General features: G+C 39.1%; 2 protein-coding genes across 2 annotated transcripts; both read right to left on the bottom strand.

The window, feature by feature from the left end:
* Positions 1 to 133: 133 nt before the first annotated feature.
* On the bottom strand, positions 134 to 6186 carry LOC146636581 (natural killer cells antigen CD94-like). Its single transcript, XM_085350915.1, has 6 exons — positions 6132 to 6186; positions 4753 to 4854; positions 3038 to 3157; positions 2701 to 2861; positions 1110 to 1234; positions 134 to 270 (listed from the first exon to the last, which is right to left on the bottom strand). The coding sequence occupies exons 1-6, from the start codon at positions 6184 to 6186 to the stop codon at positions 153 to 155; spliced, it is 681 nt and encodes a 226-aa protein (XP_085207041.1). The 3' UTR covers positions 134 to 152.
* Positions 6187 to 7193: 1007 nt separating this feature from the next.
* Positions 7194 to 18096, bottom strand: LOC146636582 (receptor-type tyrosine-protein phosphatase eta). The gene is made up of 11 exons (XM_085350355.1): positions 18054 to 18096; positions 16894 to 16982; positions 15084 to 15858; positions 13781 to 14038; positions 13252 to 13500; positions 12825 to 12948; positions 11958 to 12103; positions 11587 to 11841; positions 10989 to 11252; positions 7396 to 7493; positions 7194 to 7253 (listed from the first exon to the last, which is right to left on the bottom strand). Exons 1-11 carry the CDS (start codon positions 18094 to 18096, stop codon positions 7194 to 7196), a joined length of 2361 nt encoding a protein of 786 aa, XP_085206481.1.
* Between the last annotated feature and the right edge of the window lie 40 nt (positions 18097 to 18136).

The raw sequence follows: 18136 nt of genomic DNA on the forward strand, positions 1-18136 counted from the left end.
GCTGACTTAACGTCTTGCATTCCTATCCCTTTTGGCTTCTTTTCCTAAGATTCATAGATTTTAGAGTTGTAAACAGCTTTTTGTTTACCTTTTGTATCGTGCCAAATTGACATTGGAAGTAAACTGTGTGTAAAATAAATTGTAATTGTGTGTCAGTACTCCTTCTTGCAAGCCCACGGTCCGTACTCTTCACAGTCAGCGGCGAACAGACTCGCGCCTCCCCTCAGGTCTGCGCAGTCCCTGTGATCAGAATCCCACTCCACCATCACCCTTTGAAACACACAGTGGGAGTGAAAACTCAGTGTTTAAAGCAGTACATGACAATAAACCTCATTAAAAAATATAAACTGTAAATATGTTACATAAATAAACATATGTACAGTCACATATGGTCACGTTACATACAGTCAAGTTGATGTCATTTTGTGTGTGTTTGCCTTTGGATATGTGTGTCATGTATACGTGTATATTGTTTGTTATAATATTGTAATAAAGATCAACTTAACCTTAAATGTTTCTGTTTGTTTTCATTTTTTGATTGTGTTCTGTTTGTATTTGCCTATACATTAGATAAAGAGATCACTTTTCATTTAATAAAAACGTTTTAGTGGCTAAAACAAGCAGCATCCTACTAATATTTATTATACTCTGAGAGACATTTCTGGAGTTATTGACACTGTACTGTACAGTTTTTTGTTTGTTTCTTTTTACAAAGATAAATGTGCACAGTGTACCTCAGGAACAGCCTTCTCATCAGTGCATTTACATTACCACGGTCATCGGGGGGCCGACAGCGCACAGCCCACTGACATTTTCTACTCCCGCCTCTAGAGGACTCTGCAGTCAGACAAAAAGCCTCCAGCAGCTTCTAACCCTGCTGCCTGTTACTCCCTCAGTGCAAATAACTACTGTTTTGCATTTGCAGTCGCTGCAGCAGGCAAAAGTGTTCTGCAACTCCAGTTTTTAATAGGAAGACTTATTATTTTATATAATATTCTTTTTTATATATTTTACTCCTTGCACTTTTATTTCTAATTCTTCCAAAATGAGTTCCTTAATTATACCGTATTATTTTATTATTTTTATTTTGTTGTTGTGATATGACTTACTGCATGTAGTGCTGGACTGCCCTCCCATCGCCCCACAGCCACTGACCCTCCTGCTTGGCATCTGTCAGTCCCACCCACAGGAAAGGAACCTGGGAGAAGTTCCTCATCACTCCTTGGATGAAATCCTGTGGTGGAAGCAACATTTAGAGCAGGGATATCATCACCGACCACACACAGCCCACTGAAGTGAGCCAGAGCAGTGACACGCCCCTTTCTGTAAGGTAGAGAAGATTAATCCCTCAGTCAACTTCTTATGAAAAAGTCTTTTTTTCAACAGCATGTCTGAGTTTTTCTACACAATAAAGAAATGTTTCTATGTTAAATGCAAGAAATGTGTCAGCACGACTGTTTAAGACTAAATTGTAAGTAATAAATGTGTAAATTGAAAGAAAAAATAAACTGTCCCAGACTGTCCTGTAATAATAAAAAGTGTATTTGCTTTTTTCTTTTCTTTCTTTCTTTTTTTTTAACTGCGCGGACTTGCTGTAAAACATAGAAATTTCTGTTGTAGATAGCACAACATTTTCAACTTTTTGTCATTTAAATGTTCACTTGTTACTTAATTAACTTTAGTGTAGTATGAATGACTTCTGGGGATTTTATTAGTAGAAAATGCTGTAAAAACTGTAAAAGAAATGTATAAAATGTATAATATCTATGCCTTTCTTGACATTTTCCAAAGCCATCCAATGGGCTTGAGTCTTTGGCGGGCTGATTCTGGCCACCAGGCAGTATGTTTGACGACCCTGATTAATTTTCTGCCAGAAATTTTACCATTTTATTTATGTTTGTTACTATGAATAAAACAAGTGCTGGTACAGAAAGCTGACATCCACCCAGGGTGGGCCATTATGCATTGGTTACTTAAGAAAGCCCACATTTCATCAGTGGTCCATAGCACAAGCTGGGGTGACTGAAAGTCGAGGTGGGCAGAAGCTGCGGGATACATCTGGGAATGTCTTGTGGGAGTCCTTAGCAAAGTTCCAACTTTTAGTTTAGCAATTTGTTTGTTTTGGGGGGGGGGGGGGGTTTGGGGGGGGGGGGGGTTAAACTTCTTTTTATGCTAACTGAGACTCTAAAGGCCTCAGTTAGCGTGTTAAATGTAAATATTTATGACATACAATTAGAAAAAGATGGAACAAGCGTGGCTTGTTTGGAAAGGATTGCATCTGAACAAAGTGCACGTGGAGGAGGGGTAATGATTTGGGCTTGTTTCGCAGCCACGTGACCTGGGGTCCCTGCAGTCACTGGGTCAACCATGAACTCCCACCAAAGTATTCAAAAGTCAAATTTGAGGCCACTTGTGTGACAATAAAACTAAATTGAGTCATGCAACAGGACACAGGCACAGCAGCAAATCTACAACAGAACACTGAAAAAGGAAAGAATCAAGGTGTTGCAATGACCCGGTCATAGCCCAACCTGATTTTTAAGCTGTGTATAAAAAAGGCTTGCAAATCTCAACGAACTGAAGCGACGCTGTGAAGTAGAGTGGGCCGAACGTCCTCAGCAGCTTAAAGTGGTTCTGATACGTACAACTTCAGAACTGTAAGTGTGTGTGATTCACATGACTTGTGCATGATGCGTTTACCATCTCTGCAGAGTCTTCGATTACAACCAGGCTGCTGTTGTGCTGCCGGCAGAACTCGGCGCTCTCATTCCATTGCCGATTTTCCTGCAGTCCGACTGAGAAGAAGTAGCAACGTCCCATCCACCACAGCCACTTTTCAGGGCACAAACTGCACCTTGAGTCTCCACATAGGAGGAAGAAACACTGATTTAAGTGTCAGATAAAACCCTGTAAGAAATGGAGCCCCACAGCTTTCACTACTCTGTGTGTGAAGCATATCACAAATGTAACCAGAAACACGCAGCGAGTGCTGTGGCGGATCACCTGTGTTCACTGTGTTTGAGATCATGTAAATCACCTTGAGTGACAGTGTGAAGCATCAGGTTCACGTCACGCTGCTGTTTCTGGCACTGCTGCAGCTGCTCCAGCAGTTCCTGCCTTGATGTCTGACTTGCTTCTGGTGCTGCTGCCAATATGACTGACAAATATAAAGATAAGAGCTGAGCACTGAAGGTCCACTACAGGCAGCAACAAAAAAAAAAAAAAAAACATCATGTCTTCCAGATGCTTCCAGAAACTAAAGCTAAAAAGCAGATTAGGATTACTTTTGCTTTTTTAAGCTACTTTAAATGCTGAGAAAGACAAATGCAACCATACTATAACCAATTTTCTTATAATAAATTAATATAACTGCATTTTTAATATTTCTTTTTCACATTTGGAGGAAATTTGAAGGGATGAACATGGAGGTGGAAACCACAGGTTTAGAGAGACAAACACAAACAGCAGAAAATAGTAGATTAAGTATGTTATATATTATGTTCTGCCAGGTTATACCCTCTGGGGGGGGGTCTCAAGTACCCCAAAGTTCCATCGTAGGACCCCTAAAAATAACCATAGTAATCACAGTAATAATAATGTGTTTTAGTCTTATTTTCTGACGTTGTCTTCAAATTTTGTATTTTGCCGTCTTGTGTACTGGAGACTCTTTACCTGAGCTATAGGAAAAACTGCAAATGCTTCTTACAATGAGGGGGGGGGGGGGGGGGGGGGGGGGGCACTGCTGTGCCTTATAAAGTGTCTACTTATGTATGTTTGATTATTTAGGCTAAATGTCTGGACATTATCAGCTAATTTTATATTTTAAAGCCATCAGCCTGCTGCCATAGCTGCCAGCCAAGGAGGTGGTTTACTTTATTATCTTAAGTGTTTTTATATATATTTTTTAAATAATGACAATATTAATTATTATTATTATATAATTATATTATTCTATTCATTTCTAGTTATATGCAATGTGTTTGCTTGTGGTTGTCAGAACGAAGAAGGAATACTTGCTGAAAAAATAAAAAAGTTAAATTAAATGCTTTTAGATATTTTTTATGGAAGCGATGTGTGCTTTATAGTAACACACTCAAAAAATGTTAGTACACACAGCGGCGTGTACTGATTTCCTCTTTTTTTCTATGTTTGTCACACTTAAAGGTTTCAGATCATCAAACACATTTAAATATTAGGCGAAGTTAACACACGTCAACAGTTTTTCACGCATGGACATGTAGGCCCGGACACTCCCCCTCCCTTAATCATAAACACCTTCATTTCGAAACTTTGTTGCATTTTGAGTTTACTTGTGTTATCTTTTTCTAATATTTGGTGATCTGAAGCATTATAGTGTGGCAAACATTTAAAAAAAAAGAGGAAATCAGGGAGGGGGCGAACAGCTTTTCACACCACTTTGTTCGAAACAGAACGTGTTGATATGAATTGATATGAATTTTATACAGTTCTCCGGATCTATTTCTCCACTGGGGTACATGATGATGATTTGTGCTGAGTCTGCACAATAAAGGGAGGATTTGTATGAACTCTGTATGTATGAACTACTTTCAGTTTGCTTGTTGTCCAGGTACACGGAGCAGCAGGGTGATTCTCCAGCATCTTTAATGATCATTTCAAGGCGCTGTATGCACGACCTTATGAGCAAAGGTTTGATCCTGGAATCTCCCCAAGTGTTTACAGATGAAATACTTCATGCATGTATCATTTCTATGCACGCATATTTAGACTCACCAAATAAAATGAAGGACAATAGGAGTCCTGCGATCAGGGTTAATGCTGCTATAACAATAGCCACTCCAACTGTTAGATGACAAAACTGACAGGATCCTGCACCTGTAATGATAAAAGCTCAATGAACTGGTTCTTCTTTAGCCTACCTGAGCACTCAAAGCGCTTTATACAACTCACCTCATTCACCCATTCACACAGACACTTTTATCTATGCTCTTTCTATGTAAGTGCTTTCGATCCAACAGTGGATGAATTACAGACCAAATCGGGGTTAGTATATAAGGCCATTAGGCTGAAAATAAACATGTATTAAAAATACGCCTAAGAGATAATAAAAACCAAATCAGCAATCTGATAAGGAACACACTGACCAGCACAACAACACCAAAAGACCTCAAAAACCACAGAAGATAGCTAAACAGCTTGTGATCTAAAGCATACCATATTATCTCTCAGACATGGTGGAGGTAGTAGTATGGTAGTATGGCTGTAGGACTGGCTCACTGGTGTTTATTGATGATGTGACTGCTGATAGAAGCAGCAGGGCTCTACTCTCTGCTCAGATTCAGCCAAACCTGATCAGACGGTGCCCCACACGGCAAATGGATCAAAGCATGTAGTGCAAAAGCAACCCAAGAACTTCTCAAGGCAAAAAATGTGACATTCTTCAATGAGCTATCTGTCACGATCAACAGAGCGTGCTTTACAGTGCCTTGTTACTAAAGACAAAACTAAATGCAGCTGCAGTAAAGGCCCGGTGGGCACCTCAAGGGAGGAAACACAGTGTTGCGTGGTGTTGATGGGCTTTAAACTTCAGGCAGTCAGTGACTGTAATAGATTTTTTCACCCAAATACTAAAAACAATCCATAATTGTAAAACTATGTTAGTCTGTCCAGTGAATTTGGAGCCACTCTAAATGAGGGACCGCGTATAAAAATGTCGGATCTTCTTAAAAATGAAAACAGTTTTTAAACCCCTTCAATTAAAGGTGAAAGTCTACACTTCAGGTACGTGTTGTTTGATTTAAAATCCCCAGAGGAAAAAACTAAAAAACCAGCTCTTTGTCCAAAATATTGTGGGCCCTTCAGCCGATGAACGCATTGGGAGCGTGGAGGCAAAAATACAGCAAGGAAAAAACTGAAATCCTGTTTCAATCACAAACAGGAGGTCATTTCACTTTCTAGACCACAGTAAGTGGTCCTGTTAGTTTTAAAGAACTTCAATCATGAAAGGATGCAACATAAATGTGCCTCTGATCACACCGAGGCCCATCTCCTTTGCAGAAACAAAGAAACAGATCATTTTTATTTTCAATATTAACTCATCAGACGTGTCCTGTTTTAAAGCCTTTCCTTTAATTGCTTTTTTAAAAACTAACCTGCAAGTGTTTCCCTCTTAGCTTCACCGTCTCCGTGTCCTTGTGAAGACTCCATTGCTGCTGCTCGACTGTGGTTTTGCTTAAGCAGTTTCGAAAGCTTTTTTGGCTCACGTTTTCTTCTCTCTGATGCTTCTTTTTTTCACATTTACATGCTTATTTTTAAAAAAAAATGTGATCACTCCACCCCTTCCTCATATTGCAGTTTGCTTTCTTACTCTGGAGTGTTAAAGTTATTACCGACACACTGCAGAGGAAGCTGTGCAGAGAATAACAGCTTATACGAGAGCGTAACTTAAGTGTTTTTTAACAGGGACCAGCTCACACCCTGGAAGTGTTATAGATGTTACATATGCAGGCGCAGAAGCACCGCAGACATTAAGCTTTGTGTTTGGTTTTATGCCATTACCTGACCTCATAAAACTGCAGTATGTTCGAGGGCATCAGGTCCTCACCGTTGGCATATTTATTGTTCAAAAACTGAACAACGAGAGTTGTTTTTTGGAAAAAGGGGAAGTGTCTGCATGCATGTAGAATTAAGAGAACAAGTATACACAGACTGAGTTTTTTTTTTCTTTTTTTACTGTTGATGTTGATAAAATCTTAACAGCTGGACAATCATCAGCAATTATGTGTAATATGATTTATGTTAGTCGACTTGGTATCGTGGAAGATGCTTTAAGGTGTGACGTCAACCTTACACAAATATCTGTGTTACAGTGACATGCAGTGACAGAATCCAGACCACATTTAGATTATAGTGTGTTTATTTAAAACATCCTCGGCGTACAAAGTTCAGGTCGAGAAGAAAAAAAATAGAAGGTGATGTGAAAACAAGAACAAATAAAATGCTGATTTTAATAATGATTGGTCATCTACTTTATTCCTATAGCCTATTAAAAATGAAAAAATAAAAATTAATCAATAAATGAATATATCTGCAGGTATAGTAATCACATATCACAATTCTGATCAGAAAAGTCGCTGTACATTTTACTGAAGCACAACCTTGAAGTTTTTATGACTAAATAGCAGGAAATACCAAGTGGCTTATCCTTGTTTCCTTTATGGCTCAAGATCCCAGTTGATGTGCCCGTCCAACAGCGTTTTGAATTTCTCCTTCAGCTGTAGCAAAACACAAACAGAAACAACACAATTAAAACAACGCATAATTGAAAACACAAAGCTGAGACCTTTCACCGAAGCCACAGCTCAGCACACTTGGCTAATCAAAATGCTGCTTATGTCCAAGTGGTGACAGATTCACCTCATTAAATACTTCCTTCCTTGTTGAGTTCTCATCACACAGGAGAGCCTCGGACGAGGAGCACAGCATCGACAGGCTGATTTCCTTTAGGTCTGGAACTGGGAAACGAACAGAGACTGTGAGATGTGCAAACAAGAAAGAAAAAGGCATGCTTCCATTCATGGGTAAAAAATTGCATATGGGGGAATAAATACAGCTATGGACAGAAAAATAAAAATCCTGGACTAGCTGGTCCGATATGTTTTCGCAGCCGTCACCTTTTGCTCGTATAGCATCTTGTTTTTTCTTTCTCTCAGTCTGCCAAGCGAGTTTTCTATCAGTCATATAAAAGCTCACACTCACTGTAAACGGTAAACGGACTGGTTGCTATTTAGTGCTTTTCTACACTTTCTAAGCGCTCAAAGTAGTTTACACAACTTGCCTCATTCACCCAGCAGGTGAGCAGAGGCTGTAAGCATTTCTCTGCTCTTTGTGAAATTTTGGGTCGCTGAAGGTGATTAAAATTGTTTTCATGATACGCTATTGGGTTAGATCTAAGACATAAATATCTTAACTGAAACCAGAAACGACTAAAGTGCATGTGGCAGCAGTGGCTCAGGAGGTAGAGCGGGTCATCTCTTGGTCTCTGGTTTGATTCCTGGGGTGTCAAAGCGTAGTTTTTCCAACTTACTAGAGTCCAATCCATCTATCATCAATCATGTTAGGTTAAAAAATTGGGACTGCCTGGTGTTCAAATTGAGTAAAAAAAAAAAGAGATCTAAATAAGTACCTTTACATTTATTACCTCCTTTTTTAATCACTTATTTACTATTTACTTTATTTTGCAAAACTTGACCAGAGGGCTTAATTTGCTGATTTTCAAACTGCCAGTCTCCGTGAACTGTTTATCCAGTTTTGATAAGTGGCCTGGTATGAAATGCAATCATCAAATTTCAAATCAGATAATATTAACTCTACACAGCAAATTCAAAAGTGTTAAATGTTTTGGTGTTAGTAGTCTTCTTGCAAAAGTAGAGTTAATTTTACTCTAAGCAGAGTCACATTCTTTTAATGTAACTCTGAGGTGTAAAATGATAGTAGTTAAAATAGAGTGTTAAAAATGAGTGTTTCTCTGTCAAATCTGGAGGTGTTACAATGGAAACATTAACTCTTGACCTCTTAACTCTGAACTCCTACAGGGGCTATGACACCAACAGAGTAAATTCACAGACTCCGCCCCCAGCACGGCTCCAATCGAAGCTGAAGTGAAGCCGTTTCAGAACATTTTGCTCTACATATTTGAGTTGTTTGCCATGCTTGGTAAGTCGTTTTTTCAAAGATTGTTTCAATTATTTCTATTAGTTTTTACTTCTGTGGCTCTTTGGAGTTGAGACAAAGCTGTGTGAAAGGCATTAGCCATGTTGCTCGCTGATAGCATAATATTCTGTTTTAGCTAGCTGAAAGGTATTGTTTGCGGGCAAATACCACAGCCTTGAAAAAAAGCTTGCATGTGAATTTTCAGTCAAACTTTTGGTCAAATACGCCTAAAACAATGTCTAGAATGTGAAATGTTGGTATAATGGTGCTACTTGAAGCCTGAAAACGATCGCCCATAAAAAAATTAAACGAGCAAACAGCAGTAGCAGACGTCCTGACTGGATTCTACGTTAGCATTTAGATCCCTCCAGAGTTTTGTGCACACGGTTTAGGTAAAAATGAAAAAGGTTGAGGTTTTACATTTAGTTCAGTATTACCTGTTGCCTGCGTCTTTGTCTTTTGGGAAAATACTTTACACAAGTAATGGCTCAAAGAGGATTCCTTTTTTTTTTTTACTGTGCTGCAATTGTTTACTGGATTATTTGTGCCATTAATTAGTGTCAACTAATTTTTATTCAATCTCCACACAGGATATGCTTGTGAAGATGGAATATGGGGGAGAGCAGAAGTGCGTTGAAGTTCCACAAAGGGATGAATGAAGGACATGCATATTGTATTGAAGAAATAAGTGATGAGAATGCTGTTATTTGCATTTACCATGTCAGACCTTTTGATAAACAAAATTCTAATGAAAGTGAGAACATGTACACTGTTACATCTTTCAGAAAATGTTTTGAAATTGTGGTGCACAGTTCAGAATAAATGTTTTTCAAAAACCATTGCATCTTTTTAGTAAATGTTTATTTCCAAAATAAATTTCTAGAAGTTCAGAACAGTAAAATTCCTGCTTTTTTAGAATGAATTAGAAGATAACTCTTACGTAGTTAAACTAAAATACTCTTTGAGAGTTAATATATAAACTCTTAACACCAAGTGTTAAATTATCAACTCCAGACAGATTTGGTGTTTAACACTAAATCAGAGTTAACGTACCAACTCTCCAAACAGAGTTAAATTAACACTCTCTGGTGTGGACCCATATAGACACTTTAATAGTGTTGAAATCAAATCCGACAGTGTTAATTTGGACATGCTGGATTTGCTGTGTATCTGTCCTCTACTTCGAGTCTGGATTTCACCTTTTGAAAAAAAAAGTCAAGTAAAAAGCAAAGTTACATAAAACACAATCATGTTTTTTCCTTTCGGTTCCTTTCTGTGGCTCAGAACTTCTTTTTGAGGTTGAAAAATCCAGCCAGGCTAGACAGCTACTCGCTTACAATTCATGGGGAAAGCACAGCTGTCTAAATCTAATGGAGAAAGTGGCCAAGTAACTTTTTCAAAAGCCATAACTGAGTTCAGCTCCTTAAAATTTTAACATCAAATAAGAAATAGCCTATTTTATCTTGGAAGCAGAAAACTTCTGAACCACAAGTCCCTAATACTCAGCGACAGATCTGTGACTGAGACTTAGGGACTATCCACCAGACACTGATTTTTGGCATTTTCTTATTTAAACTTAATGAACGATGTAAATACGTTGTCCTATTCCTTGCTTTTGAATATCTTTTGCTGTCTTCTTACACTTGTTGGCTTTTAAATGGGACCTAAGTGCAGTTTTCACCTCATGTGAATACTGGTGTTGGAACAATAATAAAAGAAGTTCAAACCTGACCCAGCCCATAATCATGTGTGAAGTACAGAAAGAAAGTCAGCAGTTTTCTTCTCACTATTTTCTGTACTGCGCAAGCTAATGAGAATCAAAATCCATGATGAAGTCAAGGAGTATGACTCCTCTTATTTCACTAAAATCTGAGCAAGCACTCGGCGATGGTGGCAAGGAAAAACTCCTTTTTAACAGAACCAGGCTCATCCAGGGGCGGACAATTTCCGTGACCGATTTTAGGCAGAGCTTTTTTTAATCTTGATGTTTTTTTGGAAAAGTTTGCAAATCATTGATTAAAGTCTCTTCTCTTCAGTTTCCCATAATAAGGATTATTTCTACAGTGGCCCTGAAGGGTCAAACACACTGCAACTTGTGAAAACACCAGCATACATGAAAAAAAAACTGCAAAAGCACACAAAACAAAATGAAACTTTCAATGAAAGTTGAATAAAACACACGGGAAACAGAATAAAACACCACAAAAGCTCAAAAAAAGTGCAAGTGACGAGCTAACTCCTGCCAAGTGTCACCTATCATGTTGTTAACAGTTTTTCTTCCAAGCTAAAAATCTTACCTGTGAAATTTGCACAGTATACTGAGGCACTTTCCTGTCTGTCAGCGATTGCGTACACACTGAAAGCATAGTTGGTCCCTGATGTCAGGTTAAGAAATGTAAACGTGGTTTTATCAGTTGTATAATTCCAACTCTGACCCCAGAAGCTGGAGCTGAGTGTGACACCATACGTGGGTGTTGATGTGTCGATAGGTGCATTCCAGGCAAAGGTGATGCTTTTATTACTGACACTAGTGGCTCTGGGATCAATAGGAGAATTTGGCACTAAAATCAAAGAAGATGGAGAAAATTAGAAAGCCATTTCTCATTACTATTTTGCAGTCAAGTCAGCCTGACATAAGAGTAATGAAGTAATGTTTTTGTGCTTTTATAAATCAGACTTGTATGAAATAGATCGTTTCTGCCACTGAAGTTTTTTTTTTTTTTACATTGACATCAAAATTTTAACTTAGCTCTGCGTGGAAATCTTTTTTCTCAGTGGCGTAACAATCATTCACAGATTTGCTTTTTAGAATAAGAATTGAGATATTTCTGCTTGTAAACATTGGTGGTGGCAACCAAACAACTCTGACCACAGAAGATGACAAAAGTGACTCACGGGTGAACTTGTAGTCGGACACTGGCGTGCTGTTAAATTGTCCACTCACTGCATAGACGGTCACAAAGTAATTGGCAGCATTCTTCAGATTATAGAATATGATGTTTTTGTCTGATACACTTGTTTTGTTTACAAGTGTCCGGTTGAGCCAGAGCTCGACTGTGAAATTTAAAGCGCTACCAACAGGAGGACTCCAGGTAGCGGTGAGGGAATTACTAGTTGTAGTCAAAGTCAAATTTGAAATCGGTCCAGGAGCTACAAAACAGACAAGCAGTCAGATTAGAGGCGATCAGTGTAGCGTGGGACAGTTCCCGTTTATTTGTTTCTGTGCATCAACAATGAAATCAATCTGAACAATGAGAAAGAGTTACTTGTGAAGCTGTCGATCATTTTGGTTTCTCCCACCAGGTCGTTGTTGACCCGCACGGTCACATAGATGAATATACGTGTGGCCGGTGGCAGATCTGTTACTGTCACGTTCTGCTGATTGGACTTTACAGTTGTATTAAACAGGCTCCTGTCACAAAGAGAAACTGTTACTAAAGCTCATACCCAAAACTCCACTCTTCATTTCATCCAGCTGAACATGAAGATCTATTTAGCTGTAATAAGAAGACCTGATGGGACAGTTAACCTCAAAATCAGAAGCTACCTATCACCGCATCATTGTCCAGAAGGAGACATACACCGAACAGTGACCAGTTGGTCTAGTGACCAAATCGTGATTTTTGGAAATTGCCGTTGAAACTCTTTCACGGGTTTTTTATTTCATCGTGAATTTTGGAGGGAGGGCTTTGAGCCCTCAAAGACAGGCGCCGTAAAAACGATTCTCTCAGTTTGCCAAGCGAGTTATATTTTAAAACTTTAAAGGTTTATTTATTTCAATGATTAATTACTGAGGAAAATATAAAAAGTCAATGTATATCAATCAAAAACATGTAATAGAAATACATGGAACATTGACAGGAATTAAAATTTACATTTAAAGTCAACATTTAGGTCATTTTTGCAGCTGATCTCTCAAAAAAACAAAAGCTGGGCAACTCAAACAGCAAAGGAATCTAAATGACCAAACAACACAACAGGCTACATATGTGTATATTATTATTTTATTTTTGGCAAACTTCCTATATGTTAATCAATAAATCAAAGGGGTGCAAAACGTTGTCCTCACATGAACTCTGCTTAGAGAAAAATGTGTGTGCATACAGTGTGGCTGGATTTCTACAAATACATACGCTCCATTCGTGTAGTTAGCTACCACAAAGATATCTGTGAAGTTTCCCACAGGTCGATCCCATTTGACCAATATCGACTCTTTTGTGTTACCAGACACTGTCAGGTTGTAAACTTTATCAGGCTCTGAAATCAGGAAAAAACAGATGAGCACAAAACAGACACATCCACCAGGAAAACTTTACAGGCGCCTCTCTTCACGTCAGCAGTGGCTCTCATTTGCCTTTGCTTATTTGAATTTCATGTTGTGTTAGCAAGAAAGGACAAACTGTAAACCGCTTCCTCGTTTAGGCGTAAACAAGCTTTTCGGCACCTTTCACTGGTTTCAATCACATATTACACTTCCTGCTACTAAAAGAAGAAAAACAGATATGAATGTTACATGTGTAGCACAGACGTATACGCGACAAAGAATGAGCAAAAACTCACTGGTATACGCTGAGACGTGAGCTTCATAGCTCCACTTAGATGCGTCATTGACTCCCGAGACGACAGTGAAATTGTAGGGGGTTCCAGGTATCAAACCCTCAACCTTTATTGTCTCTGTTGTCACTTTAACAGGGGTGGTCTCGTAAGTCAGACGATAGAAATCCACGTTTCCCTCTGGTTTTTCCCATCTCAGAAAGACAGAGTTTTTCTCCACAGAACTGACTGTCAGGTTTGTGACTGCCTTAGGTACTGAAAAAAACACAGATATCATCAGTGTCTCTCTCTTTTATGTTTTTTAAACGTCAGGCTGAACCAGGCTCAGATGGAGAAAGCATAAAGAAAAGAAAAACATAAACTTTGGGTAAACTTAAAATATACCATGTAGTGCAATAACGGCAAATTCGTGGTCTTAAGCGTGAGTGTTGTTCCGGGTGTTTACATGATGCTGTTCGGGGTATATTATCAGAACTATAAGCAGGCGAACAGGTGAGTAAATAAATCTATATTTCTCACGTCCATTGAAACTCACTGGTGTAGAAGGTGGCGTTCTCTGGGTTGAGGTCTCTTTTACACTTGACGGGGAACACCTGGACCGAGTAGGAGGTGCCTGCTGTCAGGTCGGAGAGGCCACAGGTCAAATCAGTGACGTTAAACACCCATGTTTTGTTATCCTTTTGACCTTCGACCTCTACCCGATAATGGCTGATATCGCCCGGTGCAACCAACCATGTCAGGTTGGCGCTCTCAAAAGTTATATTGGTGACGCTGACTTGTCCCATGAAGCGATCTGTTTGAAAACATGATGAAGAATATTACTTAGACAGCAACGTGAAGGCAAGGACAAATGCCCCGAAGAGTTGAGGAGGGAGATACTAAAATAAAATGTGTGGTGTATAAAGCTTACCTCCTCTAAATGATTGTTTACGCTACGTGTAATAAAGTCACCTACAGTTAAATCAAATAAGGAATATTCAAGGGCTTTTTTTGGCAGGAAATATAAAGTGGACATTAGGATACAATGTTCTGAGCCTATAATGAATAAAAACATCATATATCTGAATATGACAGAATAAAACTACTCCTATTCTTTAACCTCCTAGGACTCCCAGTCAGCCCAAATAGCAAAGAGAAATTAAAAATGCATGCCATGAAGGAGTTCAGGTCTTAGGAGGTTAGATATAAGAAATACATGAATTTATGGTCTTAACCTGTGTTTGACTGGCTTAGTAGGCCTACTCCTGTCTTGACCCACCACACTAAACAGGCAACTATGATTGTTATATGTAATTTTGCAAAAAGGTCAATCATATAAACCTAAATCTGATGAAGTGGCTAGATCATCACCAAAGTGAGGTGATTAGTGTTTTATATGCTCTCAATCAGATTCAGTTAAGTTTTAGCTGCCAAACAAATGGTTTCATATTTGACTGTAGCAAACTTTCATATACAGAGGAGCTCAGAGGAGCTTGACGCAGTGACTGCATGACAAGCTGAATCATCACCCCACCACCACCGTGCTTGATTGTTGGTATGAGTTATTTGCACTGATATGGTGTTTGGTTTAATCCAAAAGAAGAAAGTGGAGATGATTGGCCGTGGTGATGTACATTATAGCCAGAGATCGCCACCTAGGTCTCACCTGTCCTCACGTCCACTACTTGCAGCACTGAGTTTAGACACACCTAAAGTGCTCACAGCATCTGGCTGCAACTGAACCTCTAAATTCCTAAATGGAAGCATTAAGCGTGGCCTTAGTTTTAACTGTAGTATTTTATTTGTGTGATAAATTAGCAGGTATCTGCATCTGTGCACCCATACAGTTTGTGACCTACCTTCATAACAAATAAATGGCAGATGCTCCAGGCAGCTCTTTTCAATCCACGGCCCAAAGCTGAGCATGGCCACACACGAGTCTTCAATGTAATTCTCATCATCACTGTCGTCTTCATCTTCAGGTTCTTCTGGCTCCTGCACAGGCGACTTCTCACACTGCGCTGCTAATGGCATCTCAGCGGTCGTCCAGGGTGCACTTGTGGTGAAATATGGAGTTGTTCTTCGGGTCGTCATGTTTTCCGTTCTTGTTGCGTGTGTTGTACTTTCGTCGGTAACAACAGATTGGTCAGTGAAGTCTGGTGTGAATTCAGTTGTTTCAGCCGGGTCATCACTCCAACTTGTCACATTATGTCCTGATTGTGTTGTTGTCGTGTTGGGCGTTGTGAATTCTGCGTTTGTAGTCATGGGTGTTGTTGGCCTTGCTGGGCATGTGCAGGAGCAGCTGCAGCACACGGTTTTGTTGGGAGGTTTTGGGGAAGGTTTAGGCAGCGGCCAGCCAGGGTACCAGTTTTGGAAGGCTAGGGGATCCCCGTTGGCCCACTGAGTCCAGTTCATAATGGGGCTGCTGGAGTCACTGTTGTTGATATAGTGTGTGGTGAAGTAGCTTTCTGTGTAGCTTGCAACAGTGCTGGTTAAGTTGCCGGTGGAGTTGTCGATAGAGTTGTTTTTGAAGTTAAAGTTCTTGCGAAGACCAATCCAGTGGTCAGAGGTGATGTCCCGGGCAAGGGCCTGAATGTTGTCTGGAGTCAGTGTCACCAGCTCTTTGAAGCAGGCCTGGCCACACACAAAAAGCTACTGTCAGTCTTTTACAGACGGGCCAAAGACCGGAGAGCATTTCATGTTATGAGATGGTTTTCTTTAACAATTTAGATTAAACTAAATCTATAAAGTTGAGAAAAATGACAGGAAAAGCGCTACAAATTTATATACTAGTAGATTTTGTCTTAAGTCTTAGACCAGTGTTTAAAATTGCTCACATATACCAACAGATGTGGCTCATGGCTCTAAACTGCAAGATGATGTTTGATACAGACATACAACCTGTGCTAAAGATATATCCGCCGCATTTAGACACACAGGTAAGCACATAGTTGACACAAGCACAACTAAAATAACTTTTTTGCTTCAAATATAACCTGGTACGTCAGTTTTGCATACTGAAACCTGTTGCTAGCATTTAGGCTATTCTAAGTTAACAAACAGCTGCTAGTGTAATCCATAACCAAGGTTTCCAAATGTTAGGCAAGTCATGTTCCTATTATTCCTGTGATACAAGTGTACAAAAAGTAAAATTTCCTTTGCCACTACTTTGTAGGTATTGATATCCTTTCATCAAAGGGAACCCAAATCCATTCAGGCCGTAATTGGAAAATATAAAAAAGGGTCTGTTTGATCCAGAGGATGATCTCAAACCCAGTAACGACCACCAGGAAAAGACGTTGGAAAACACTGGTGGTCACCTGTCTCTTAGTAGATACACCTATGGTTTTAAAATCCTATGTTGCCTTGTTCTTTAGTTATCACATTCACAAGATTTTCAGAAAACTTGACCTCTGACCTTGAGTTCACGGTCACTGAGATTCAAACTGAGATTCTTAGTAGATACACCCAGGATATCAATTTCAAACTCCTATGTCAGTTGCTTCTCGAGTTATCGCATCCACAAACTTGCATTTCCACACCAACCTTTTTTTAAATTCCATATTGAATCCCCTCTCACATATCTGCCTTAGTGAATAAAACTGACGTGGTATAGCTCAGTTTCATGCTTCAGCCCGTTAGTGCATAAATTTCAGGTTTAGCCTGTACCTGACAGTAGTTTCGGGCGTCAACCCAGGTGAGATTTTTGCGCTGGATGAAATACTCTCGCTGTGCATCGCTGTACATCGACGTCAGAGCTGAGGAAGGAAACGGCAGGCAAAGGTTTGCTTGTTTGTTTGTTTTTACAGGCTTTCCAAGTTATCAGTCAACCAATCAGGAAGCATCACTAGCTCTTTTTTTTTCCAGAGTTTTCGCAACGCTGGCGTCATCTTGTATTTGCGCTACGCTTACAGAGACTATAATATCATGTAGTGTAGTGAGTGGAATAACAGAGATCTAAGAAACATGAACATTTTCAGATTAAAATACCTTTAAATGGTGACCATAAGAACACTTTCACACAAACATGCTCCCAGTCCTATTACACACACTTCAGTATCATCTTTGAACAAAAAGTAAGTGTTTTAAAGTACAGATGAGGACAGAATTATTATCCACACTATTTAAAACATTTTTAAAGTATATCTCCAAGTGTGGTTAGACAGTGCATAGAATCTTTAACACTAGTATTCCAAACATCGTAATTTTTATATTAACATTATTTTATTGTTTTACTGTCATTTCCCCAAAATTATCAGGGTCAGTATTATTAGCCTCCATCTTGCTAATAGTCAATCGTGTACCTTTTTTTTCTCTTTGATTTTCTTGATTATGTTTCTCATTCCAGTCCTTGACACTTGGAAAAAGGTGTCATAACTTTTTATATATCCATCTCCTGCTTTGTGACAATCAACAATTATTTTTCTCATTTCTAATTTTTTTTGTTGTTGTTGTTGGTGGTGGTGTTTGTAAATCGGAAGACAACCCTCAGGTTTAACTTGATTTTACAAAAACTAAGCGTTATAAAGTTAAAGCACAGCACTGAACAGCAGTGGTCTGCATTATGGCTCAATTAAAACATCTGTTTCCACGCAGAATTGAGTACAGGGTGCAGAAAAGCCTAAACGTAATGTTCCCACATAAGGACACAGAATCTCAGGAGGTTAAACTGACAAATAGATTAATTATTGGTCAGTTATCACATATGATGAAAATAAAGAACTATCATATTCCTAAAATTCTGGACTTGATGTCTCCTTGTACACTGGATCACAAAATATTTTCTGACATACAGATCAGATTTTTAAAAATAAACTACAAATACTCACCCCAGCACAGAAAAATACAAAATTTCACCTGCAACTTCCCCATATTGGTGCTCTGTACACTTCCAGACTGATACTGTATTAGA

Source organism: Diplotaxodon limnothrissa, linkage group LG3, assembly GCF_057381915.1.
Source record: "Diplotaxodon limnothrissa isolate DT_005_m linkage group LG3, D_limnothrissa_male_GT1.1, whole genome shotgun sequence".
Lineage (NCBI taxonomy): Eukaryota > Metazoa > Chordata > Actinopteri > Cichliformes > Cichlidae > Diplotaxodon > Diplotaxodon limnothrissa.